This window comes from Lepidochelys kempii, chromosome 9, assembly GCF_965140265.1.
Source record: "Lepidochelys kempii isolate rLepKem1 chromosome 9, rLepKem1.hap2, whole genome shotgun sequence".
Classification (NCBI taxonomy): Eukaryota; Metazoa; Chordata; order Testudines; family Cheloniidae; genus Lepidochelys; species Lepidochelys kempii.
The window spans coordinates 47,011,821-47,037,689 of NC_133264.1; the positions used below are offsets into that span (position 1 = coordinate 47,011,821).

Consider the following 25,869-nt stretch of genomic DNA (forward strand, 5'->3'; position numbering starts at 1 on the left):
GGGGAGGAGAAAGGAAGAATACCTAATGGGGGAAACAGCTCCAGAAAAGGGGCAAACGCCTTGGGATAACAATTCTATGTTTAGGGAGAACGAGGCACCAACTGCGGCCTACCTCCCTAGAAAGCTTTGGACTTGCTCCAAAGGTAAGAGAACTATGGGGAGAAAGCACTAAAAGCTTTCAGTGTAAATGAGGATAAACTAATACTTATAAAACAGTGTATTACTAGTACACTTTCTCTGGCTCTATATCCCCTCCCCCCCGTTACACACCTCCTCCCGCTACTCCCCTTTTTCTGTGACGGTCACATCATCCTGGCCCACCAGAAATAGCTTAGTGACAAATGCATTTTGGAGGAGTGGGGACAGGAACTACCAGTTTTAGAAGTGTGGCCTTTTATTTTTGATGGGTTTCCCTTTGCTCTCTTATTTTAAGAAAAGAGACACAGGAGCATCTGACTAACCTCTTCTTAACCTTTCATTAACTTTTATATCGTTATTATGTCAGCTCTTCCTCATCTCTTTAAGTTGCCCTGATCTTTTTTAAACTCTTTACATGGACATTTTTCCACATTTCTAAGAATTACTGCTGCTCTTCTACAGACCTTTTCCACTTCTGCCATTTCCTTTTAGAATATCATTACTTTATGGTACAATTTTTGAGAATGAGAAGGATGAGAGACAATTATTCCTGACTGGTTTAACACCAAAGAATAAATTGCAAATGTGTTTACTACTCTGCCTAAGAAAGGTCAAATATAATCTGGAAACAGAGTATGCAGAAAGTAGGAATTCAATGAAATTTCCCCACTTAAGTCTAACAAAGTTACAGTTTGGGCTAGATCTTATATAAAAAGACTACCTTTCTGAAGCTGTTTGTAAAAGGATTTCAAGGGTGTCAAATTCACAAGTCTTCTTCCCATGCACAGCAAAAAATGAGTTACAACCCACTGGTGGAGGTTCGTCTGCTGCTATCTGTATTAAAATATCTGTGTTACAATATAGTTTGTAAAATTTTCTTCGAACAAAGATAACAAATCACATTACAAAATGAAACTGAAAATAGGACTTTTAGGCAATAATAATATTGGGCTCCTAATCAAGGAGCGCACGGTGATGTACAACTCCCAGTATTAATGTAATTAAAAGTTACCTGCTAAACAAACAAACAAAAAATAAAGCAAGAACATTGAACACTTAAATTTCACGAATGATTTGGTTTGCAGAGGGTATTTACAATGATAGGGCTTTTCACCCCCCAACTTCAAAATTGTTTTATTTTACTTATGTAACTACACAGAACACTCTATGTATACCACAAAATTCCTTATAATTAAGCACCAAAAAGTCAATCTCTCTAAACATGATCAGATCATTCAAGATGAAAAGGAAAACCTCCTCAGAAAGGAACACAAGTCTGCCTTTACTAAAATAAAGTACTTTACAGAATGGTGCATATTATTTAACAAACTATAAAATGTACTAGATCTGTAAATAAAGGTCAAAGAATACAATTTCCATTTAAGGATTCTGTTGACTCCAGTTCCACGGGCATGGGCTAATATCTTTAGAATCCCACAACAGAACTACTGAAGAACTAGTAAGTTTATGATGTCACAGTTGCCATGGAAATGAAACCAAATTAAATATACAAATAGAACAACTCTTTGATTAAGGTTGCTAAGGCCTGGTCTAAACTATGGGATTAGGTCGAATTTAGCCGCATTAGATTGATCTAAAAATGACTGCGTCCACACAACCAACCCCGTTCCGTCGGCCTAAAGGGCTCTTAAAATCAACTTCTGTACTCCTCCCCAACGAGGGGAGTAGCGCTAAAAATTGACCTTGCTGAGTCGAATTTGGGGTAGTGCAGACGCAAATAGACCATATTGGCCTCCAGGAGCTATCCCAGAATGCTCCATTGTGACCGCTCTGGACAGCGCTTTGAACTCCGATGCACGAGCCAGGTACACACGAAAAGCCCTGGGAACTTTTGAATTTCATTCCGTTTGGTCAGTGTGGCGAGCTCAGCAGCACAGGTGACCATGCAGTCCCCCAAGAATCGTAGAGTGTAGAATGTGTCTACGCTCCTCCTATCATCTCCGTCCCTGAGGTTATCTCAGATTAGAAGGTGAAAAAAAAAAACCACACTCGCAATGACGTTTTCCAAGCTCAGGCAGTCCTCCCACACTGATAGGGCACAGCTTAATGCATGGAAGCATTCAGTGGCAGAGGCCAGAAAAGAATTAAGTGAGCTCAAAGAGCGGAAGCAGGACACGATGCTGAGGCTAATGCGGGAGCAAACTGATGTGATTAACCATCTGTTGGAGCTGCAGGAAAGCCAACAAGAGCACAGACCCCCGCTGCATCCACTGTATAACCGCCTCCCCTCCTCCCAATGTTTCATAGCCTCCTCACCCAGGCGCCCAAGAACGCGGTGGGGGAGGCTCCGGACAACCAACCACTCCACTCCAGAGGATGGCCCAAGCAACAGAAGGCTGTCATTCAAACAGTTTGATTTTTAGTGTAGCTACAATAAGCAATGTGGCCTTGTCCTTCCCTCTTCCCCCACCCCACCCGGGCTACCTTGTCCGTTTTTTGTTTTTTTGTTTTTAATTAAGAAAGAAAGAATGCATGGTTTCAAAACAAATAGTTACTTTATTTCGAAGGGAAGAGGGTGGTTGGCTTACAGAGAATTAATCAGTGAATGGGGTGGGTTTGCAACAAGGAGAAACACACAACTGTCACATGGAAGCCTGGCCAGTCATGAAACTGGTTTTCAAAGCCTCTCTGATGCGCAGGGTGCCTTGCTGTGCTCTTCTAATTGCCCTGGTGTGTGGCTGATCAAAATCGGATGCCAGGCAATTTGCCTCAACCTCCCACCCCGCCATAAACATCTGCCCCTTACTCTCACAGATATTATGGAGCACGCAGCAAGCAGCAATAACAATGGGAATGTTGGTTGCGCTGAGGTCTGACCTAGTCCGCAAACAGCGCCAGCAAGCTTTTAAAAGCCCAAAGGCACATTCTACCACCATTCTGCACTTGCTCAGCCTATAGCTGAACTGCTCCTTACTACTGTCCAGGCTTTGAGCCATGGAAGCAAGGGGTAGGCTGGGGTAGGTGCGACTGCACGGCGCTGCCGACTGGGAGAGCAGCCTGAGGCAGAAGCCTCCAGCTCACATGATATTCCAGGCAGGACTGAATCTCCATGAGACGAAACTTAAAGAAGAGAATGACCTGGAGTCTCTGGCTCCCATTCGGTGCTCTAAGAGGAGAATAGCCATGTCTGTCCAGGCGCCCCTGATCGACCTCACCGAGGTCTGCCAAGAGCACCCAGGAGACGTAAGACGGCCATCAGTCCTACTGCACCGTCTGCTGCGAAGGCAAGGAGCTATTGCTGTGTAGCAATGCAGTACCGCATATGCCAGCAGCACCCAGGAGACGTATGGTGATTGTGAGCTGAGTGGGCTTCATGCTTGCCGTGGCATGGCATCTGCACAGGTAACCCAGGAAAAAAAGGCAGAAAACAATTGTCTGCTGTTGCTTTCACGGAGGGATGGAGGCCTGATGACATGTACTCAAAACCACCCGCGACAGTGTTTTTGCCCCATCGGGCATTGGGAGCTTAACCCAGAAGTCCAATGGGCAGCAGAGACTGCGGGATAGCTACCCACAGTGCACCGTTCTAAGTCGATGCTAGCCACGGTAGTGAGGATGCACTCCGCCAGCTTAATGCGCTTAGCGTGGACATACGCAATCAACTGCATAAAATCGGTTTCTAAAAATCTACTTATATAAAATCGACCTAATTTCATAGTGTAGACATACCCTTAGAGGCAACTATACACTTATCTACCCCATTACTTACAAAGCCCAAATATTTAAAAAGGAATTAGATGCCAAAATCAAAAGGAAAAAAACCCTGGGTCACAGTTAAGTTTGTGCTGTGATAAAAATATTTCTATACACATGAGAATATTAATTATATGAGTATTGTAAAATGTATCTTTGAGGCCTTGCAGGGAGACTTCTGGCAAAACAGTGAAGATTTACATTAATATTTCTAAAGTAAAAGTAAGCAACAAATTTTAAAAATGTTAAGCCATCTGAAAGAAGCTAAACAAGGTACAAACCCCTTTTCGCCTCTTCAGATCTCCATTCATTTCACATCAAAATATTTAAAGTGGTTTAATTACTTTTGAAGTATAAAAGTACTTTTTGTTTTTCCAAAACAAGCTAGGGTTTGACTATGACATGGAATGGAGGCCTTTACTAGTTTGAAAACAAGTGTCAAACTACTTCATCATTTTTATTATCTGAGCCACAAACTTAATGTCTGTAGGTAGCTGAAGTAGCTACTTCCTTCCTGGATCCTATGAAACACAGTCATTGGATGGCTTCCATTGCTTTGTACTAACCTGCTGAAAGGCTTGAATCGTAGCAGAGTAGGAACGTAAAGATAGGGAAAACTTCAACAAGTTCTGCTGCAGTGGTGACAGATTCTGGCAAGCTGCTTTCAGCATTGCATGGTAAGAGGAATAATTAGTACCTGCAAAGCCAGAGCACAAGCAATTAACCTCCATGTGAGACTACTGCAGAAGAGGGCCATTTAACTGTAAATCATGGGTTTTCACAATAACCTATACTGTGAAAAGTGAATGGGACCATTATGTAGTTAAAACCTGAAATAAGGGCCAATCTCACTAAACAATATGAAGTATTACTCCTGTCTTTTTTAGAACCCAGTTCTACAGCTGGATCTGCACTGAGTTCATGTAACTTTAGATGCAACTGCAGGATCAGAACCTAAACATGAGGAGTATGGGAATATAGTTAAGTTGCCAGCTACTTACTAATTACAAAATTACTTTTTCCAAAAAACACAAAAGGAAAATTAATCATCTATGCTGATTAATATCAAGCAAGGAAAAGGGTTTACAGAATCTTACCACCATGATCTGATGATCTAATTTCTTGACTGGCCTCGGCAAAAGTCCAGAATTTCTCTTGACCTTCTTCTGCTAAAAATTCACTGCACAGAGAGGGGGAAAATCTTCAGTAGAACTTGTTTTATGAAGTTTACCTTAAATTACAGTGCTTTATGAAATTGTTAGCTTTTACAGCACATTTAATCCCTGGCATATGTCTGCCCATAAAAGAAAAACAAACATCATTACTAGGAAGGAAGCTAGAAATAGCAGGATTGCTGCAAGTAAGGCTGATTGATAGAATTGTGTAGAGCAGTGGTTCTCAACTAGGGGTATGCATACCTCTGAGGATATGCAGAGGTCTTCCAGGGGGTAGGTACTCAACTCATCTAGATCAGTGTTTCTCAACCTCAGGGCTGCAGCCCCTGGGGGAGGGGCGGGGGTTTAGGGGGACTGCATTAGGAGTCGGCATTAGGAGGTGGCAAGCAGGGCAAATGCCCAGGGCCCCCGTGAAGCTAAGTTACTCTTCAGCTCGCCGGCTTGGGCTTCAGACAAGGCTCACAAGTGAAAAACAGGCTCAAGTATCACACTGAAATGTAAATATTTATATTCCAATTGATTTTTTATAATTATGATAAAAGTGAGAGTCAGAAATTTTTCAGAAATACTGTCCTGTGACACTTCATATTTTTATGTCTGATTTTCTAAGCAAGTAGTTTTTAAGTGAGGTGAAACTTGGGGTATGCAAGACAAATCAGATTTTTGAAAGGGGAACAGTAGTCTGAAAAAGTTGAGAACCACTGGTGGAGAGGATGCTTGTAAAGCACTTATAATTCCCTCACAATCACAAGTACTAAAATGCACAAGTGTACATAACTTGAGGTTTCAATCTATCCCTTTTATGTCTGAGCTAGCAATATGTGTGGGAAAAACCATTTATACAGTGAATAACAGGACATATTTATGTGAATGTTTCGTGGGGTTGTTTTTTTTAAATCTCCCCTATTTCAATAGCCCTGTAACCATTCCTAACAGTCATGATCAATAAAGTAGCTAGATTTTTCTAAAATGAAAAGTTTTGTGCGCTCCAAACACCAGGGGTTTATTTATTTTGACTATGAAATTAAGTAGCAACAGGATAAGATAAAGAGCAAGTTAACCAGGATAGCAATTTGTGTCTAAGTTTCAATCTATTTTGAGCTAATCCTGATTTGAACTTCTTGAGAACAATTGTGCAGCAAATTACTATACCAGTTTCAGTAAATCAAACTGGAGGGAGGATTCAGCACTATAGTTTCACCCACATTCACATCACTCCATAGCTCAGTGCAGAAGCCTGCTCATCAAACACTTAAAATATAATGATCACTTATCCTGAAGGTGTTCATTAGTGTTTGAAATATTTATTTTTGGTTCCGTCTGTTTCCCACTTAATCTCCTATCTCAAGGAGGGCTTCTCCTGTTCCTGCCTCTTGCAGAGATGGAGTACCTATGTCAACGGGAGAAGTCCTCCCGTCTACATAGCACTGTCTACACCCAGGGGTAGGTCAGTTTAATTGTGTCACTCAGGGGTGTGGATTTTTCCAACCTAGTTATACTGACTTAATTTCCTACTGTAGATGTGGTGTAAATGTGGTCTTTTGTATAAGTGTTGTTATGCAGACACATCACATGGTTCAGGCTCATCTGTACCTTTCGAGATATCTGTCTCTCTCCGTGGGCGTGCTTTCTAAGGCTTTGTCTACACTGGAACCTGAATGATGAAACTCTTCTTCAGGGGTGTGGAGAAAAAAAAACAAAACACACCCACCCACCCCTACCTGTGAACGACAAAACTTTTGCCAATGAAAAGCGCCAATGTGAACAGAGCTCTCTCCTGCAGACAAAGCTACCGCCACTTGTTGAGGATGGAAGTTTTGTTAGCAGAAGAGTTCTCTCTCTCACCTGTGGCCAAACAGCGGCTACACTGCGCGCCTTTTAGTGGCACGACTGTAGCGGTACAGCTGTGTCGCTAAAAGGTGCGTAGTGTAGACATAGCCCTAGTGACAGGCCCAGCACCTGCTCTTAGAGTGGAATCTCAATTCACCTTTCTCCCCTCCCCCCTACTTTAGATGGGCTCCTGGTTATGGCACCCTGTTTACCAACCAGGCCAAACTGGTTTTGATGTCAGCCGAAGACTTTCCTTCAGGAGCTATGATCAGTATAAAAATGCATGGACACCAGACCGCTTCTTCAAAACTTACTAAATCAATGCCAGCAGGGATCATTTTCCGTCCTATTTTTAGCAACCCGAATAGCAAACTGTGTCTAAAGCAAACTCTTAAATACTTATTTAGGAATCTAACTTCAGGTCCCTTTTTTAAAAGAAAATCTTGGCCAGAAAATCAGGAACAGCTTTCTGACAAGAGACCTATTAAGCTGTAGAATAATCTATCAAGGTTCCAATTCTGATGATTCCATTAAATCTTAAAGTGAGGTAATGAAGATCCTAACTTTACTATCTCCCACCGATAGAACTCAGATTTTTTACTATCAAGAATATTTAATACCTACTTTACCATTGGGACTTTCTCCATAACCTCATTTTGTTTAGACTTTGAAGGGCTTAGTCTCAGCTTTATATGCACTGAGGTAGGAACATACTGTACCATCCTTTGTGTCAACTACACTTAATCTTGTTTCTTAAAATGCCTTTGTCACGGTATTTCTCTTAATTTCAAGGCCCTCTCCACCCCCAGTGTTTTTAACAGCTCTTTAAAAGCTTTAAATTAATAACTTGTTTCCTTGCTTAAAAATGTTTTCCTGTTTTGATGGGCAAATTGATTTTTTTATTGGAGAATTTCTCAGGAGCACTATACTCCTGGCATATTTCTTCTTAAACAGTTAGGCATTCCTAAATGTTATAAGGACTTTCATGTCCACAGACCCTGGTGATAAATATGTATTAAAAACTGACATTACATAAGAGAAAGGTGGTTAGATTTTGGGCCTATAGACCTGTATCATTTTCCTGTAAATGTTTCTTTAAAGTTCTTATTCAAAATATTCTTTAAATAAAAAAATAAATAAATATAAATAAAACCCTTGGGGGTGGGGGGAGGAAATATATTAACACAGGTGTGTAATACTCTGACCAAGTGTTGATTCATGACACAGAACTTATCCAAAGGAATGTCTATCAAGTGTGTGGGAATATTTCCCCCCTCCCCTCACCTACAAAAAGCGCAGTGATCATGTTTAATTTGCAAAGTTAGGAAAGAGACTTAAATCCAGGACCTCTATGGTGGCATTCTCAGAAATGCTTCCAGTTCCATACACAGGTCCAGGTAGGCAGGCAGAGCTTCAGAGTCTCAATGCGTGGATGAGACGATGGTGTAGAGAGGAGGGGTTTAGATTTATTACGAACTGGGGAAACTTTTGGGGTAGGGGGAGCTGATACAAGAAGGATGGGCTCCACCTAAACCAAAGTGGATCCAGACTGCTGGCACTTAACATTAAAAAGGTTGCAGAGCAGTTTTTAAACTAAGAGATGGGGGAAAGCCGACTGCTGCAGAGGTGCACGTGGATCGGACAGAAACTTCTCTTAAGAGGAGAGTCTATTGATAGAAATTCTCTAGGTTTTAGTCAGGAGGAGAGGATAGAGGATTAAGTATGGGCCAGATCAGACAAGAAACATTCACATAAAGAATCCGACACATCAGAAAAGGGCAGACAAATAAACAGTGACAAGTTTTTTAAAAGTGCTTGTACACAAATGCTAGAAGTCTAATAATAAGATGGTTGAACTGGAGCGCCTCGTGTTAAAGGAGGCTATTGATATAATAGGCATCACAGAAACCTGGTGAAGTGAGGACAATCAATGGGACACAATCATTCCGGGGTACAAAATATATCGGAAGGACAGAACAGGTTGTGTGTTTGGGGGGAGGGGAGATGGCACTATAAGTGAAAGAAAATGTAGAATCAAATGAAATAGAAATCTTAAAGGAATCCACATGTTCCACAGAATCTCTATTGTGACAAAAGCTCTGTCCTTGTCTCCGTGGGTCCCGCGATTCCTGGTGGATTTCGCAAGCCTCAGAGGCTCACTGTGACCCTCCACGTAACCCGTCTCTCTCTAGAGACAAGGGTCACAGTCTACTGAGCCATTATCATATGCCAGCGAGGGAGGTGAGGAGAAGCTATCCTCCCTTGCACAGTCTCTGTCTCCCAGTCTCTATGATTAATTGGGGGGGAAGGGGGGAGCCCGAGCCCGGGCCCGCCCTCTACTCCAGGCTCCAGCCCAGGGACCCTAATAGTATCAGCTATGGTAGCTGACCTTTTAGAAACCTGACATGTGCAATTCCCTGGGCTACTTCCCCACAGCAGCCCTCGCTTCCTGAGGCTCCACTTCACCCTTGCCTCAGGGCCTCCTTCTTGTGCCTGATATGGTGTGTACTGTTCAGTCTCTCCAACAGCGCAACTTCCTCCCACAGCTCCTGACATGCACACCCACCTGACTGACTGGGAGGCTTTTAACTAGTTTCAGCCTGTCCCTGATTGCCAGGTTGATAGGAACACCTGAAGCCATTCTCCCTGCATTCTGGAAAGTTCTTAATTGGCCCCAGATGTCTTAAATGGCAGCTGCTCTAGGTCAATTAACTTATCCTGGCACCAGGGATTTGTTTAGCCTGCAGCTAATATATCTATCTCCCACTACTTTTTCTGTAGCCATCTGGCCTTGCCCCGTCACAGTATGGATAGTAATTCCATGCTCCTAATAAGAATATAACAGCAGGGATCTATTATCGACCACCTGACCAAGACAGTGATAGTGGCAATGAAATGCTAAGGGAGATTAGAGAGGCTACCAAATAAAGAAAACAATGATAGTGTGGGATTTCAATTATCCCCATATTGACTGGATACATCACCTCAGGATGAAATGCAAACACAAAATTTTTCGATACTTTAAATGACTGCTTCTTGGAGCAGCTTGTACAGGAACCCCACAACGGGAGAGGCAATTCTCGATCTAGTCCTGAGTGCAGCACAGGATCTGGTCCAAGAGGTAATTATAACAGGACCGCTTGGAAATAGTGACCATAATATAACAACATTTAACATTCCTGTGGTGGGAAGAACACCTCAACAGCCCAACACTGTGGCATTTAATTTCAGAAAAATGAGGAGGTTAGTTAAACAGAAATTAAAAGGTACAGTGACTAGAGTCAAATCCCTGCAAGCTGCATGGACACTTTTCAAAGACACCATAATAGAGGCTCAACTTAAATGTATACTCCAAATTAAAAAACACAGTAAAAGAACTAAAAAAGAGCCACCGTGGCTTAACAACCACGTAAAAGAAGCAGTGAGAGATAAAAAGGCATCTTTTAACAAGTGGAAGTCAAATCCTAGTGAGGTAAATAGAAAGGAGCATAAACACTGCCAAATTAAATGTAAAAATGTAATAAGGAAAGCCAAAAAGGAGTTTGAAGAACAGCTAGCCAAAAACTCAAAAGGTAATAACAAAATGTTTTTTAAATACATCACAAGCAGGAAGCCTGCCAAACAACCAGTGGGGCCCCTGGACGATCAAGATACAAAAGGAGCACTTAAAGATGATCAAGTCATCACAGAGAAACTAAATGAATTCTTTGCTTCAGTCTTCATGGCTGAGGATGTTAGGGAGATTCCCAACCTGAGCCGTCTTTTGTAGGTGACAAATCGGAGGAATTGTCACAGATTGAAGTGTCACTAGAGGAGGTTTTGGAATTAATTGAGCAACTTAATAGTAACAAGTCACCAGGACCAGATGGCATTCACCCAAGAGTTCTGAAAGAACTCAAATGTGAAATTGTGGAACTATTAACTATGGTTTGTAACCTGTCCTTTAAATCAGCTTCTGTACCCAATGACTGGAAGACAGCTAATGTAACGCCAATATTTAAGAAGGGCTCTAGAGGTGATCCTGGCAATTACAGACCGGTAAGTCAGTACTGGGCAAATTAGTTAAAACAATAGTAAAGAACATAAATTGTTGTGCAAAAGTCAACATGGTTTCTGTAAAGGGAGATCATGTCTTACTAATCTATTAGAGCTCTTTGAGGGGGTCAACAAACATGTGGACAAGGGGGATCCAGTGGACATAGTGTACTTAGATTTCCAGAAAGCCTTTGACAAGGTCCGTCCCCAAAGGCTCTTATGTAAATTAAGTTGTCATGGGATAAGAGGGAAGATCCTTTCATGGATTGAGAACTGGTTAAAAGACAGGGAACAAAGGGTAGGAATAAATGGTAAATTTTCAGAATGGAGAGGGGTAACTAGTGGTGTTCCCCAAGGGTCAGTCCTAGGACCAATCCTCTTCAACTTATTCATAAATGATCTGAAGAAAGGGGTAAACAGTGAGGTGGCAAAGTTTGCAGATGATACTAAACTGCTCAAGATAGTTAAGACCAAAGCAGATTGTGAAGAACTTCAAAAAGATCTCTCAAAACTAAGTGATTGGGCAACAAAATGGCAAATGAAATTTAATGAGGATAAATGTAAAGTAATGCACATTGGAAAAAATAACCCCAACTATACATACAATACAATGGGGACTAATTTAGCTACAACTAATCAGGAGAAAGATCTTGGCGTCATCGTGGATAGTTCTGTGAAGACGTCCAGGCAGGGTGCAGCGGCAGTCAAAAAAAGTAAACGGGATGTTAGGAATTGTTAAAAAAGGGATAGAGAATAAGATAAGAGAATATCTTATTGCCCTTATATAAATCCATGGTACGCCCACATCTTGAATACTGCGTACAGATGTGATCCCCTCATCTCAAAAAAGATATACTGGCGTTAGAAAACGTTCAAAAAAGGGCAACTAAAATGATGAGGGGTTTGGAATGGGTCCCATATGAGAAGATGCTAGGACTTTTCAGCTTGGAACTAAGGGGGGATATGATAGAGGTATATAAAGTCACGAGTGGTGTGGAGAAAGTGAATAAGGGAAAGTTATTTACTTGTTCCCATAATACAAGATCTAGGGGCCACCAAATGAAATTAATGGGCAGCAGGTTTAAAACAAATAAAAGGAAGTTCTTCTTCACTCAGCGCACAGTCAACCTGTGGAACTCCTTGCCTGAGGAGGTTGTGAAGGCTAGGATTATAAAAGGGTTTAAAAGAGAACTGGATAAATTCATGGAGGTTAAGTCCATTAATGGCTATTAGCCAGGATGGGTAAGGAATTGTGTCCCTAGCCTCTCTTTGTCAGAGGGTGGAGATGGATGGCAGCAGAGAGATCAATTTGATCACTACCTGTTAGGTTCAGTCCCTCTTGGGCACCTGGCATTGGCCACTGTCGGTAGATAGGATACTGGGCTGGATGGACCTTTGGTCTGACCCAATATGGCCATTCTTATGTTCAAGTTTGGTTATAAGGACCTTAAACAGCACTGATAACTTAACCCAAGATCGTGCTAGTTGTTTGTGGTGCTTATGGTCAGTGAATGGGTGGGTGTCTCTCTTCCCTTCACAAATTCTTCTAAATTAACATCCCTGCACTGTTTCCTTCATCTTTTTGATATCAAAATGCATTTGAATTAAACCCAACCTGTTGTCAATCATTCAGCACATAATGTATGACACCTTTAATTCATTTTCAGCAAAGACTGTATGGGTATACCAGCATATTTTCAAATCAGAACTACATGAGAATACATGGCATAGCTTCACTGCTCAGATGGGGAGGCAGGTGCTCTCTGGACACATTTATGAGGCTGAATGCTACGGTTGGCAAGAGCCCAGAAGTCAGAGGTGCTGACAAGCAGGCTGCCTCAACTGGCTGGAGTTCTCTAATGATGAAGCGGGAAACAGTGCACTGATAATCTAGCTAGAAGAACAGCAGTGGGAGTGATGGGGTCGGGGTACTAATGTTGCTCCCCTCTACCATATACCAGCCTGTTAACATAAGCACAGGAAAAATGGGACATGAGAGCAGAACTATTCATCAAGTCCACAATACTGGGGGGGGGGGGACTGAGTAAACAGATTTAGACACAGCACATTAGTGCTTACATCTAGTTACTAAGGTATGCTGACAAATACCATTTAATACTCTTCTAGGATTTACTATACTGTGTGTGTGTGAGATTTAGCCCACAAGCTAGCATTTTTATTCTTCTACATTTCAGATTTGTGAATGAAAACTAACAGCCTGTATGCTTACCTTGCTTCCAGTAACAAAGGGGTTGACAACCACTTTGTAGTCAGGGACGTTGTCACTGCTTTAGAATCTGCCTTTGCTAGAGAAGAGCTGAACCAGATTCCAAGAAGTGCAATAAAAATTCCCATTTTATAGAAAATGCCTAGAGGGGAAATAAAGAAATAAAGTTTGTCTCTGAAACATTCCATTTATAATGTCTAGGGGGCGTTGTACAGAGTCCTAGTCCACCTAAAATGTAAGTCCAGGTTCTATTTGAAATTGAATGGCCTGTGTTATGCAGGAAGTCAGGCTAGATCATAATAGTCCTTCCTGGGCTTAAAATCCAAGAACCTAAGAATATTAGGAGACAAGGATTGTAAGATTAGACGCCTCAGCTACAGCCAGGACTAAAATCATGGGAACACAAGGGCATGATAACCAGCTTTTTTGCACATTTATTCCTAGATTTGAAGGTCAGAAGAGACCACTGTGATCATCTACTCTGACCTCCTACATAATATAGGCCACTGAACTTCACCAAAATAATTGCTGTTTGAATTACAGCAAGGGTTCTCAATCTTTTTCTTTCTGAGGCCCCCCAAACATGCTATAAAGACTCCATGGCCCACATGTGACAACAACGGTTTATCTGCATGAAAAGCCAGGCTGACCTTAGGTGGTAGCAAGCAGGGCAACTCCCAGGGCCCCACACCATAGGGGGGCCCTCGAAGCTAAGCTGCTCAGGCTTCAGCTTGAGGCCCGGTTGGCAGAGCTCAGGGCAGTGGGGCTTTGGCTTTCTGCCCCTGGGCCCCAGTGAGTCTATTGCTGGCCTTGCTTAGTGAACCCCCTGAAACCTGCTCACAGCCCCCCAGGAGGCCTCAGACCCCTGGTTGAGAACTGCTGAACTACAGCATATGTTTTAGAAAAACTTCCAATCTTGATTTAAAAATTGTCAGTGATGGAAAATCTACCACAACTCTTGGTAAATTGATCCAATGGCTAATTATCCTCACTGTTAGAAACTTATGCTTTATTTCCAATGTAAATTTTGTCTAACTCCAACTTCAAGCCAGTGCATTTTGTTAGACTACTGTCTGCTAGATTAAAGAGCCAATTATCAAATTTCTTTCCCCATGTAGATACTTATACACTGATCAGTTCACCCTTTAACCTTCTTTGTTAAGAAGCTCAGTCTGTTTAGCTTGAGACTGTCACCATAAGGTATGTTTTCCAATCCTTTAATCTTTCTTGTGGCTCTTCTTTGAGCCCTCTCCAATTTAAAATCCTTCTTTAACTGTGGACAGCACAACTGGACACAGTATTCCAGTAGTTGTCACACCAGTGCCAAATACCAACTCAAGTTACCCTCCCCACCCTACTCAAGATTCCCGTTTATGCATCCAAGTACTGCATTAGCCCTTCTGGCCATAGTGTCTCACTGGGTTATCGTGGTGGATATTCACCTGGACATGGACTCCAAGTCTTTTTCAGAGTCTCTACTTCCCAGGATAGAGTCCCCCATCCTGTAAGTAAGAGCTACATTCTTTGTTCCTAGCTGTATACATTTATATTTGGCCATATTAAAATACATTGATTGTTTGCATCCAGAATACCAAGAGATCCAGAATGCTTTCAGACCTGTCCTCTTCATTATTTGCTATTCCCACATTTATGTAATCTACTAAACTGCAGTGATATGTTTGTTCTCCATGAGCTGGAAGAAATGTCAAATAGCATAGGGCTAAGTAACGATCCCTGCAGGCCCCCACTAGAAACACACCTGCTTCATGATGATTCCCATTTACAATTACATTTGGAGACCTATCAGCCAGTTTTTAATCCATTTACTGTGTACCATATTGTTTTGTATGCCAACTAAAATGCCCTATGGGAGTCTAGGTATATTACAAACAGATTACCTTTATCAACCAGTTGAAATCTCATCAAAAGCACAAAAAATAGTTTGACAGGATCTACCTCCCATAAACCCATGCTGATTGGCATTAATTATATTACTCACCCTCTAATTCTGTGTGTCCTGTATCAGTTCTACATTTTTACTGCCAGAGACCCCTCCTCACATACAGTGTGCCCTAAAAAGGCATTCTACAAACTGGTCAAATTTAAATCAGGTGTAAGACTAAGTTTCTGACTCTTTATGAGAGGTTTCAGAGTAACAGCCGTGTTAGTCTGTATTTGCAAAAAGAAAAGGAGTACTTGTGGCACCTTAGAGACTAACCAATTTATTTGAGCATGAGCTTTCGTGAGCTACAGCTCACTTCATCGGATGCATACCATGGAAACTGCAGCAGACTTTATATACACGCAGAGAATATGAAACAATACCTCCTCCCACCCCACTGTCCTGCTGGTAATAGCTTCTCTAAAGTGATCATCAGGTTGGGCCATTTCCAGCACAAATCCAGGTTTGTGGATCACCAGCAGGAGAGTGAATTTGTGTGGGGGGGTGGAGGGTGAGAAAAGGGGTGGAGGGTGATGATCACTTTAGAGAAGCTATTACCAGCAGGACAGTGGGGTGGGAGGAGGTATTGTTTCATATTCTCTGCGTGTATATAAAGTCTGCTGCAGTTTCCACGGTATGCATCCGATGAAGTGAGCTGTAGCTCACGAAAGCTCATGCTCAAATAAATTGGTTAGTCTCTAAGGTGCCACAAGTACTCCTTTTCTTTTGACTCTTTATGGTTATTAAAAATCCTACACCCATTTCATAACTGTAGAGATTTATTGCTAGTGTCCTGACCAAAGTCAGATTCTAGGGTGATGGGAGCCAGATAAGATTACATAGAAGGCCCAGTTAGATTCAGTGGGTCCCTTCACTCAGGGATACTCTTTCCAAGGAGTCAAGGGCCCTCAATTCTCTCTGGAGGCTGACTTAAGGATGAGGGCCCTACGGACAAATAAACTGGGGACCCTAATGGAAGGCCACGCTATAGTTTACAAGACACGTGCCATGGAAATGATGCCATTATATCCTCTCTTCTGCCCCATCCATTCACCATGTTGCAGCTAATGTTAACTTTCCCATGATGACTGAGCCTCACCCCAAGTCTCAAATTCTTCCATTAGCTTTCTGTCTCATTCCTCCAAAGTTCAAACTCCTTAGCCTCATTTACTAAATGCTACATGGGGCCACCCCCACTCTGCTTACATCATGGCTCTCACTCCTCTCCTCCTTTTGCAAAATTTAATTTTGGTTTAATTAAAATGTATCCACCCATAACTCTGGGCACATTACACTCCACCCACCTCTTAGAATGTGATTTCTGCATCTTTTTCATGCTGCTGTCTGCCAGTAACAGCTTTCCTTTTCCACTATGCCAAACCAGCTCACTCTGATCCTTTAAAGTCACTTTTTTTCAGCTAACATTCCACCAGTAACAACCCTCCCTCTGCTCTTACTTCATTATGTGATCCTTGACTTTGATTAAGTTAAAAGAAATAAACCCTTAGAATAAATGTGTCCTCCACAACTGCATAATCACGGTATATGTTTGCCCTTGGGAAGTAGCCGAGTTGGCAGCATGTGAGATTGCTGCAGCACTTCACTTTGGGCTTTCTCCTCCCACACTGTAAACAGTCAACATTGTCGTCTAACCCCCTACTTCCATGGACTTTAACAGAAGCTCACATGATGGGCCCTTCCTATCCCAAACTATTGCATATCGTTGCAGTGTACGGTTAAACAAATCTCATTCCAGTGATGACTCTGTGGAAACAAAACTTAAAATCTCACTCAGGTCAACTCCTCCTTCCAAAGTCAATTTTAGTTCTGTGGAGTTTATTGTGGGGGAATCTTTTGAGTAGAACCTTGTCTTTTAAGGTTTCATCTACTGCACATGTACAATTAAAGATCTCATGCCATTTGTTTTTTGGTCAGGTAAAGGCATGCCCTCATGTTCTTGAAATAAACCTTCCTATCCTTCATAAAGATGGGGCAGATCTCTTATTATAGTTTTGATATGTAACAGAAAAATGAACTCTGTCCTGTCTAGTGAGTATGCTGGCACAGCAGCAGACAATCTGTCATGGACAAAACCACCCCTGCTGTGGAGATGCCGTACATGGTTGTTAATAATAATAAGACAATGCATGAACTATTCTGGTCAATGGTGGACAGCAGAACTCCTAGGAAACCAACCAACCTGGTCAGAAACATGGGGGCTGGCCTGAGAATGATGAAGGGGTTGAGCTCCCTGAATATGGTAATAGCATGAATGACTGAGACACACAGAACTTGCCATGGTCTCTGTGAGACAACTGAAAGGAGAATAGGCTGACCTCAGACACTATAAAGTAGGTGTTTGTTTCATTTTAAAATAGTCTTACTTTGTTTTTAATAAAGCTGCTGAACTGTACTGGAAATGCAATTTCCTCCTTAGAGAAAGAAGCAAGCAGATGGCAAGACCCTTGGGTATGGGGTAAGTTACAGAGGTCTGTGAACCTTTACACTATACTCTGGAATCTGTCTAGAAATCAGACACTCACAGGATTACACTCCAGGGAAAGGCCCCACCCTTGGGCAGCAACTCAAAGACCAAAAGAAGGGACACAGATATTTATTTAGAATTAATAACTAATAAGAGACCTATTCAAGGCTCTGGGAACTCTAAAACATTGACAATACAAATTAAGTCCCTGCAGCATTTAAATCAATTCAGCAAGAGCTCAACCTGCCCCTTCGAAAATCTCCTTTCTACGTGTTCACATAGGAAGCACAACCTCAATCTTCTCCAAAAACACATCAAACAGCTGTCTTGTGCAGCATGGCCGGAAGGTCTCCAAATTCCAACTATTTTAGACCAAGGATCATTGATGTTATACATCTATATAGGACCCAGTTTGGGAAACATTTATTAATGTGAATAAGCACATTGGTAAAACGGGCTGTTATTTGTAGCCTGTTTTAGAATCTGTGGGAATGAAAAGCAATATATACAGGTCAAATATGAACTGTGTCTGAAGCAGAACCTGGCACAAGAGAGTTTGCCCCTGTGAAGTCCATGTTCTTAAGCATGGATCTGGCAGGATGTCAGCAGGTGAACAGATTCCTCTCAAACCCCTCATTCTGGAGCTCAGATAGAACACATTGGGGTGATAACAGATATGCCATACGTGTTATGACCTACTCCTAAACACTCTGCAAGAATAGCAAAGGCTGGGAGATAGCGCCAAGAGGCATCCTATAAAAAGGAACCAGGAGAAATTGACAGACACTGACACATAACAGAAGTTGCAAAATAAGGGTATCCACATACAGGTGTGTCACAATCACTAATAAATACTGTTTAATTAGATATCATGTATTTGGTACTGTATACTTTCTCTGTAACTTGTAGCTAAATTCCATGTATCCTGAGGCACAGCTGATGGGAATAACAGGCTAGGAACCATCAGACTCCCTCATAACTGCTACTAAGCCTTCACAGTTAAGTCAGGACAAACCCAGGTTTCTTTTCTGCATTGGACATCCACCATCACAGCCCCTCATTAAGTCCAGTAGAAATGGAGATCTGGATATTCACTTCAGTGACTGTATTTGTGTATGTTCCAAAGGCACTGGTGAGACCACAAACCTAATAAATAAGGTGTCTGACTAGAACCACTACTTTGAAAACAAATTATTTGCTTTAACAGGATGGAGATCCCTTCTAACAAACAACCTAGCTCTTTTGAGTTCTAGACCCTAAAGAACTTTACAAAAATAAGTATAATATCTCCATTTTATAGATATTGAAACCGAGGTTAAGTACTTGTGCAAAGTCACACTATGAGCCACAGACAGTGTTGGAATTTGGGCCCAGATGTTCCGACTCCTAGTCTAGTATCCAAATTTGTTTCCACATAGTGCATTTTAAAATCAAATATAAATGAACCTGTAAATCGTATTTCTTCATTAATAATAAAGGGGGAGATTTTCAGACAGAAAGAGGAGGGAGATGCCTAACTCCAATTGACTTTCAGTTGGAGTTAGATTGCTCAACTCCCCAGTGTGCCTTTGAAAATCTCCCCCAAATGGTTTCAGATGTGTGAATAAAAAACAGGACAGCATTAGCATGGTTTGGAAACTAAATATATTTCCACTGAAGCTAAAAGCCTGTGACCACATTAACACAATGTACAAGACTGTACAAGATGCTCAATACAGGAAGCCATGCTCTTTAGTCCATGTATCATAACAGGAGTGTCAAGGACTGTTGTGGTGCAGAGTTGCTCCATCCCATAATGTGTTTTCTGCACTATTGGTAATTTGTTCAAACAGAAATGAACTGCGATGCAATGCATGACTCACTGTAACCCCCTGAGTTCCAAGCCACGCTAATATCAGGTAGCACTTTACATCCTGAATGTGCAAACAGACACGGCTTGCACAGGTAACGCTCTCCCATTACAGCACAGTCCTTGTCCCAGACTCTGTGCTGGCCAGCCCCACGGATGCCAAGCTGAACAACGGCAAGCACAGCAGATGGCAAGTGACACAGAAGATAGTCAGCGGGAACCCGCGAGGTGTGAACCAGGGCGAAGCCCGGCCCCAAAACTCCGTCCATGCAGAAGGGCTGCAGGGACACACGAGCTGTGACCTGCCAAACATCACGCTGCGCCAGAGACCTGCCCGGCCACAGACACTGCCCGGGGTCTGCCTCCCCGCGACAAAGCTGGATCCCCTCTCCACCCCGCACGGAAACGGCAGGCTCCCCCTGTTCCTCACCCCAGCCCCCACAGAGAAGGAGCTGCCCCATACGGGCAGGGACAGCCTAGCCCAGCCCCCGCGTGAGGGACACGGACCGGCCGGCTCTGTTGGCGCCGAGGGGCCGCTCGACCCAGCGCGTGACCCGCACTCCAAAGGAGGGGGCACGCACTGCCTAAGGCACCTGCTGTGCGAACGTCCCGAGGCCACGAGCTCCTGCGGTTATTCCACCTGTGAGCGGCCGCCACACTCCCTTCCGGCTAGGTTCCTTCCGGGCAGCCTGCTTCCGCTTCCGCCCTGAGGCCGGACACATGGAGGACCGACTCCCATAGAGAGGAAGCAAGCAGCGACAGGAAGTGGCTAGAGCGTCGCCCGACACCCATCTTGCATGTGGCGCAGGGGAGGCGGTTGTTTTATGGTGGGTATTTTACCGCTGGTCCTCCCAGCCTGACAGCCAGCGACGGCACAGGAGTCCAGACCATGAGGGAGGGAAGGAGCCTAGGAATGTTCAGGAAAACTGCTCCCTTGGGGAGAGACACGTTACACTCTGCGTGGAAATGCCTCCACCTCCCCCCCATATAAGTCAGCTCAGCGTGTGGCCAGCCGCAGCCCCTCAGTGCTGCTGCCCTCTGATCTGCCCTGTGGACCTGTCTAGTTTGGGTGCCCAGTTTTAGACCCCTACAGTACAGCACAGCCTGCTTTGCTGAGGTGTGCCCCCCACAACTGCATGAAGTATGGGAGCCCCGGTTGCTTAGCATTTCTGTATATCAGGCAATAGGTGTCTAAAGATGGGCACTGAAGTTAATACTTTCTGAAAGTTTGCTCTTAGGTGGGAATTGACACCCACATAACTGCAAAGCCTCAGAGCTCGGGGGGCGGGCTAACGGCAGCAGGCTGTTCGTGTAACAGCAGAGCTAGGTGTGAGATTATAGAGCTCTTAAGATCTGTGTTACTATATATTCCTATAAACTACCTGTTGCAGGTAATGGAAAAAAATTAGCTTATTGGTATCTGGAGTGGAGGATGTTTTGCACCAAGCCAAGGAAATCAGAACTGCACCTTTAAAAATCAAATACAAATGAACTGTGCAACTCCTGTATATCCTGTTTATTCATTAATAATAAATGGGGAGATTTTCAGACAAAGAGGAGGGAGATGCTAGATCCCAGAAATTGAAGAGCCTTTTAGTGTTTTTCAGATGCATTAGTAGAAACATGAGGCTAGAGGGGATATTATGCAGGCCCAGATGGAAGTGAGCAGGACTGTATGCAGGTAAAAGCCAATACCAGCAAGGCTAAACAGCCACCCAAGCGGACTTTGTAACTGCACAGGCTAAAGCTGAACTTGCCCACACTAAGATCAAATACATCAGAGTAACAGAAGAACTGAATAGCAACCGCACAGGATATACTGGGTCCCGCTGCCTATGTTACTGCCCAGGCTGCTATTGCTGAGGACTCAGTAGCTGTCCAGCAAATAGTGGTCAAGGACCCAAAATCCACCCAGCCTGATAGAGGCTTAGCAGCTTAGGGAAAAAAATCCAAACCCAACAATCAACATCCTCAATGGCACCACAGAATTGGTGGTAGAAGTGGCTGTGTTATCACTAAAATATATTCTAAGTAACCGCCACACTGCAGGGCCCCAGAGAAAATGCTGCCAACCTTCCCACCACTGGAGCAACCACCTCTGCCCCTCAGAACCCCTGCCTGGTTCCCATCCCAATCTCTGAGAAAAACAAACCATTTAAGCCTCTTCAAAGTGCCCCCCAACCTTCCAGACACTCCTGACCACTACTCCCAAATTACAGGGCTGAGACTTAGGAGACCTTGGTTCCATTTCTAGCTCTACCCCTAGCCTGAGTGACCTTGGGCAAGTCACTTCATCTCTGTACCTCAATTTCCTCATCTGTAAAATGGGCATAAGGACACTGATCACTTTCAAGTCTACTGATGAAAAGAGCTAAGGTCCTATTATTATCTACATTCCTCTCTCCTCCAAACCCAACCTAACAAGCTCCCATTCCCACAGCCTTCCCCTATACAGGCTATACTCCTTATTCCAAAGTAGTTCACATTTCTCTGTTGAGTCCTAAAGGGTTTGTATGGTAAAATTAGGGATTATGCAGAGGTGATTGTTTTATTGAAATGCTATTTTGTTTATATGAACTTTTAAAAACGTTAATAAGATTATGAAAAAATAACTGTTTGAGCAGCTGCTTACAGCTTGGTATCTGCCGGGCAAAATAAGAGCTCGCTTCAGGTATGAAGCTATGTCCGCTGTGCCTGCCAAGGCGGTCTCGTGCAGCTATGGGAACCCGGGTGAACCACTGCCCAGGCTCGAACGGAAGCCAAAGCCCCACCGCCGGGCACAGGGCTGCAACCCGCAAGAAGGCTCAGCGATACAGGGAACCTAGTTCTAGGCTCTCTACACCTCCACGCAAAGCACATCTCGCGAGACTACCTTATTACTACCCTGGATGCAAATTATATTTCCGTCAGGGCCCAGCGTCGCCACTGTCCTGGCCAATCATTGCGCAAAATCAGGCCCCGCCTTCTTCCGTATTCTAGCAGGATTGTATCTGTGGCCCCCTCGGTTTGAACTACGTTTCCCAGAAAGCCCTTCGCGAAGCCGTTTTAGCCTATCCCTGCGCAGACTAGGCGGGACAACGCCGCTGTGGGCGGGACCAACCGGAGCCAATCAGGCGGAGGGTGGCTGCGGCGGTGGAAAGAGAGCATCGGTGTCAGCGGGTGAAACAAGTCTGCAAGCAGCTGCGCGAGGCCGCATCGCGCGCGGGGCAGCAGGTAGGCCAGCTCAGGGACACCTCCGCGCGCGGTGCGGCCGAAAAGGGGTTTCGGAGCCAGAGTCCGGGCGACTGGAGCGGACCCGGCGGGAGAGGATCGCGGGAGGCTGAAAGGAGGAAAGGGGACCCGGCTGCGGTTTCTCGGGGGCCAAGAGCTGCTTCCCCCGCGGGCGTTAGCGGGGGGGCTACCCGCGTTTGTTTCAAGCTGCCCTGCGGGTACAAATGGTTTGTTGCTGGCCGCTGCGCTTTATTGCTTGTGAACATCCGGGCTCTGCGCGTCCCTCACAGCAATAGGGGGCGGAATCTGCCGTGGAGAATTGCTCCCTATTGGCCCGTAGGTTCTTATCCCATTGGCTAGTTCTCTCGTGAGGTCATCAATAGGACGGGCTTCCGATTGGTTGAGAGTACTAGCCTTAATCTGCGTTTAATTGGCTCATGGCCCAGCGTGATCCTGGATTGGCGCAGGACTAGTGATGCCGTCTGCGCTACTCCATCCAATCAGCGGAGGCGCGAGTAGCCGGTTTATGGGGGTCCCTGCTGTAACAGCCCCTCTGGCCCGTTGCGCAGGGCTGGTCCCCACTGCAGGCCGGGGGGTGCCCGGGGTCTCCCTCTCTCGGAGCTGGGGGCTGGGTAAAGCAGATGTTCCGAGCTGCTGCCGCGCAGCCCCGGGGTCACGCTTGCTGTGCTGTGTATAGAGCATTGCTCACGTTTCCCGGGTAGTGCCCCTCTGAGAAACATCCCCTCGCCCTCCCAAATCTGGTCTCTCTCATCCATAGGCCAGCTGAACTCCGCGCTGCGGGGGATCAGACTGTGGAAACTTCGGGCACCGGTGTGTACCGCTCTCCGGCTTCCATTCCCAAGCGAGAACGTGTCTGCTTTCAAACCAGATTTTTTTTTCCCCATTAAAATTCATAGTCATTCTCCAATTGTCCCGTGTAAAAAATTGTCACCTCAGACCCTGGATGACATGGGAGGGATCAAATCTCATCCGGGTCAGCTCTAGCATAGTTAGTTGAACATATTGCTAGGATTATGTTGCTTTAAAATATTCCTTATCTTGTGCAGGTGGGAATGAGTTCTCAGCAGTTTCCCCGTTCTGGAGCCCTTCCTGCAGGACTAGGACAAGCTCCACCCCCAATTTCCACCAGTGGATCTACAGGGCTGATAAACCCAACAACCACAGGTAAGACAGCTATTGGAGTTTCATTCTTCCTGCCAAACAGCTTCATTCTGAGGAATTTTGAGACAATTTTCTGCATGCTCTGCAGAATTTTATTGAAATGATTGTGGATATTTAAACACATCAAGGACAGACATGACTCAAACTCTGATATAATTAGGTATATTAATTTGAAGAATTGTAAGAAGCTCTTCTTCCACTCCCCACATGTCGTACTGGATCAGTGTGGGCTGGGAATGTGCAAGTTGCCTTAGGAAAACAACGTTAGCAAAAACATTTTGACCACAAGCTCCTGTTTAGAAATTATCTAAAAAGTAAATTATAGTTGGTGTAGGACATTCTAGTTGGGGAGGGGAGAATGCAAAGAAATCACAGGTAGGTGGGAACTATAGGGAGCGGCTTCAGAGCAAACCACACAGAAGTAAACATGGACCATGATCACCTATAAATAGAACTGTATGATTAGCTGATGTATTAAAGGGACACTGTCAGAAAGTGGATTTTAAAAAAACAATTGATTTGTCAATGTTCCTTTAATTATTTGCTAAATAAGACTATATGTCCAATAGTTTTCAAACCCACTTTAGAAATACTTGTTACTGTTTCATTATCTCCATAACTCTTGACTGGTGTTTGATGTCTTAGGTCCCAATTCTGCAATGAGGTCTGTGCTACCAGATGCCTGCCCCGACCTGGAGCTCATTGCAGGATCAGGGCCTGAGTAGTGAGAATTGCCACATTACTGATGCCTCCAGCAGTAAGTCAATCTGATCTTACAGAGTAAGATGGAAGGAAGTATGTTTTTAGTAATCAAATGCATAATTATGGTAGGAGATTCTGAGAGTTGTACAGTAAGTATAAAACAAATTCTACATAGGTTTTGATTGCCTAATAATAACTAGTGTTTAAATACAGTTTACAGCTGAGCTTCTTGTGCTCATATGAATTTATGAGATGGAAATAAAACAGAGATTCCAATTTTAGTCTAATTGTCATTGTCATTGTGGCAGCTTTGTGTTTTGATTGTTATAGTTTTTTGCTTTGATGCTTTATTCTTATTTTTAATTAGATGAAGTGGTTGGACAATCTTGCATTTAGTGAAGTCTTTAATAAAAAATTAAATTGAATCCATGTCATGAGGCCTTAGTCATTTGCGTGATGGTCTTGATCAGCTTATTTTATTCATTTAAATTTAATTATTCACTTTAAAGAGAGGCTACAATTAGAGGTTTATTTTAAGAAAGACGATTGTGACTTGGGTTAGACCAGGATGTGTGGGGATAATCCTTACGGCTCTAAGAGGAATGCAGAGCACGCTTTGCAGGAGGATTGATGACATTCTGGAGACTTTTGTTTTTCGAGCAGGTTTTTCATACCAGGAGTAGTGAATGTCTCTTGTTCAGGAGGTTTTAAACAAACTGCCTTTGTATGTATGCATTTTGCACTCCATTTCTAGGCTTGTGGGCAAGAGTGCATACTTCTTACCCATTTTTATCCTCTTCTTTTCTTTTTTCTTTCCTCAGCAGTGAGTGATGAATCTAATCGAGAGTCAGAAGTTGCTCCCAGAGAGCACATGGGCCCTGGTGGCTCTCTACAGTCTCGTGAAGAGAAACAGGAACCAGTGGTTGTTCGGCCATACCCACAGGTTCAGATGTTGGCACAGCACCATACGGTCCAATCTGGTGCTGCAGTTACAGTGACCGCTCCGCCGGCACATCTGACTCCAGCAGTGCCACTTTCCTTTTCAGAGGGACTTATGAAGGTAAAGAGGTGGCTCATGACTGAGTTGATAGTGAAAATAAGCCACCAGCGGAGTTAATACTTTCCCAGTGCAGTCAAACAGCTCTAGGCTAATTTCAGTTGTGTTTCATTTACCTTCTCTTGACTTAAAATGTTCTTTTCTATAAATTACCTAATTTATTTATTCAGCTCTTTTTCTGTGCTCTTTTTCTGTGCTCTTTTTCTGTGAATATGTGCCTCTTTGGTGTGATGCCCCTACTCCAGATGGCAGATTGGGAACCTTGCAGCCCCTAGGTAGCATTTTGTGGCCTTTCCGCTTACTTTATTTCTTAGATTAAGGAT

General features: G+C 43.7%; 2 protein-coding genes across 28 annotated transcripts in view; one reads left to right on the forward strand and one right to left on the reverse strand.

Annotated features, from left to right (window-relative positions):
- Positions 1–25,869, reverse strand: part of UGGT1 (UDP-glucose glycoprotein glucosyltransferase 1) — a 116,671-nt gene that overhangs the window by 74,937 nt on the left and 15,865 nt on the right. For 2 of the 10 annotated variants that reach the window (XM_073360116.1, XM_073360115.1), the window contains exons 1-5: positions 19,409–19,767; positions 13,123–13,261; positions 4,950–5,032; positions 4,419–4,549; positions 860–972 (exon numbers count right to left, since the gene is read on the reverse strand). In XM_073360116.1, the coding sequence (XP_073216217.1) occupies positions 860–972; positions 4,419–4,549; positions 4,950–5,032; positions 13,123–13,261; positions 19,409–19,664 (722 nt within the window). In that variant the 5' untranslated portion in view covers positions 19,665–19,767. The other 8 variants (XM_073360118.1, XM_073360117.1, XM_073360119.1 and 5 more) reach the window with 8 other exon arrangements.
- The window catches only part of SAP130 (Sin3A associated protein 130), a 36,105-nt gene continuing 32,716 nt past the window's right edge, over positions 22,481–25,869 (forward strand). For 4 of the 18 annotated variants that reach the window (XM_073360127.1, XM_073360141.1, XM_073360138.1 and 1 more), the window contains exons 1-3: positions 22,483–22,832; positions 23,673–23,790; positions 25,314–25,549. In XM_073360127.1, the coding sequence (XP_073216228.1) occupies positions 22,830–22,832; positions 23,673–23,790; positions 25,314–25,549 (357 nt within the window). In that variant the 5' untranslated portion in view covers positions 22,483–22,829. Of the gene's footprint in view, positions 22,833–23,383; positions 23,437–23,672; positions 23,791–25,310; positions 25,550–25,869 lie in introns of all 18 variants that reach the window. The other 14 variants (XM_073360125.1, XM_073360126.1, XM_073360134.1 and 11 more) reach the window with 10 other exon arrangements.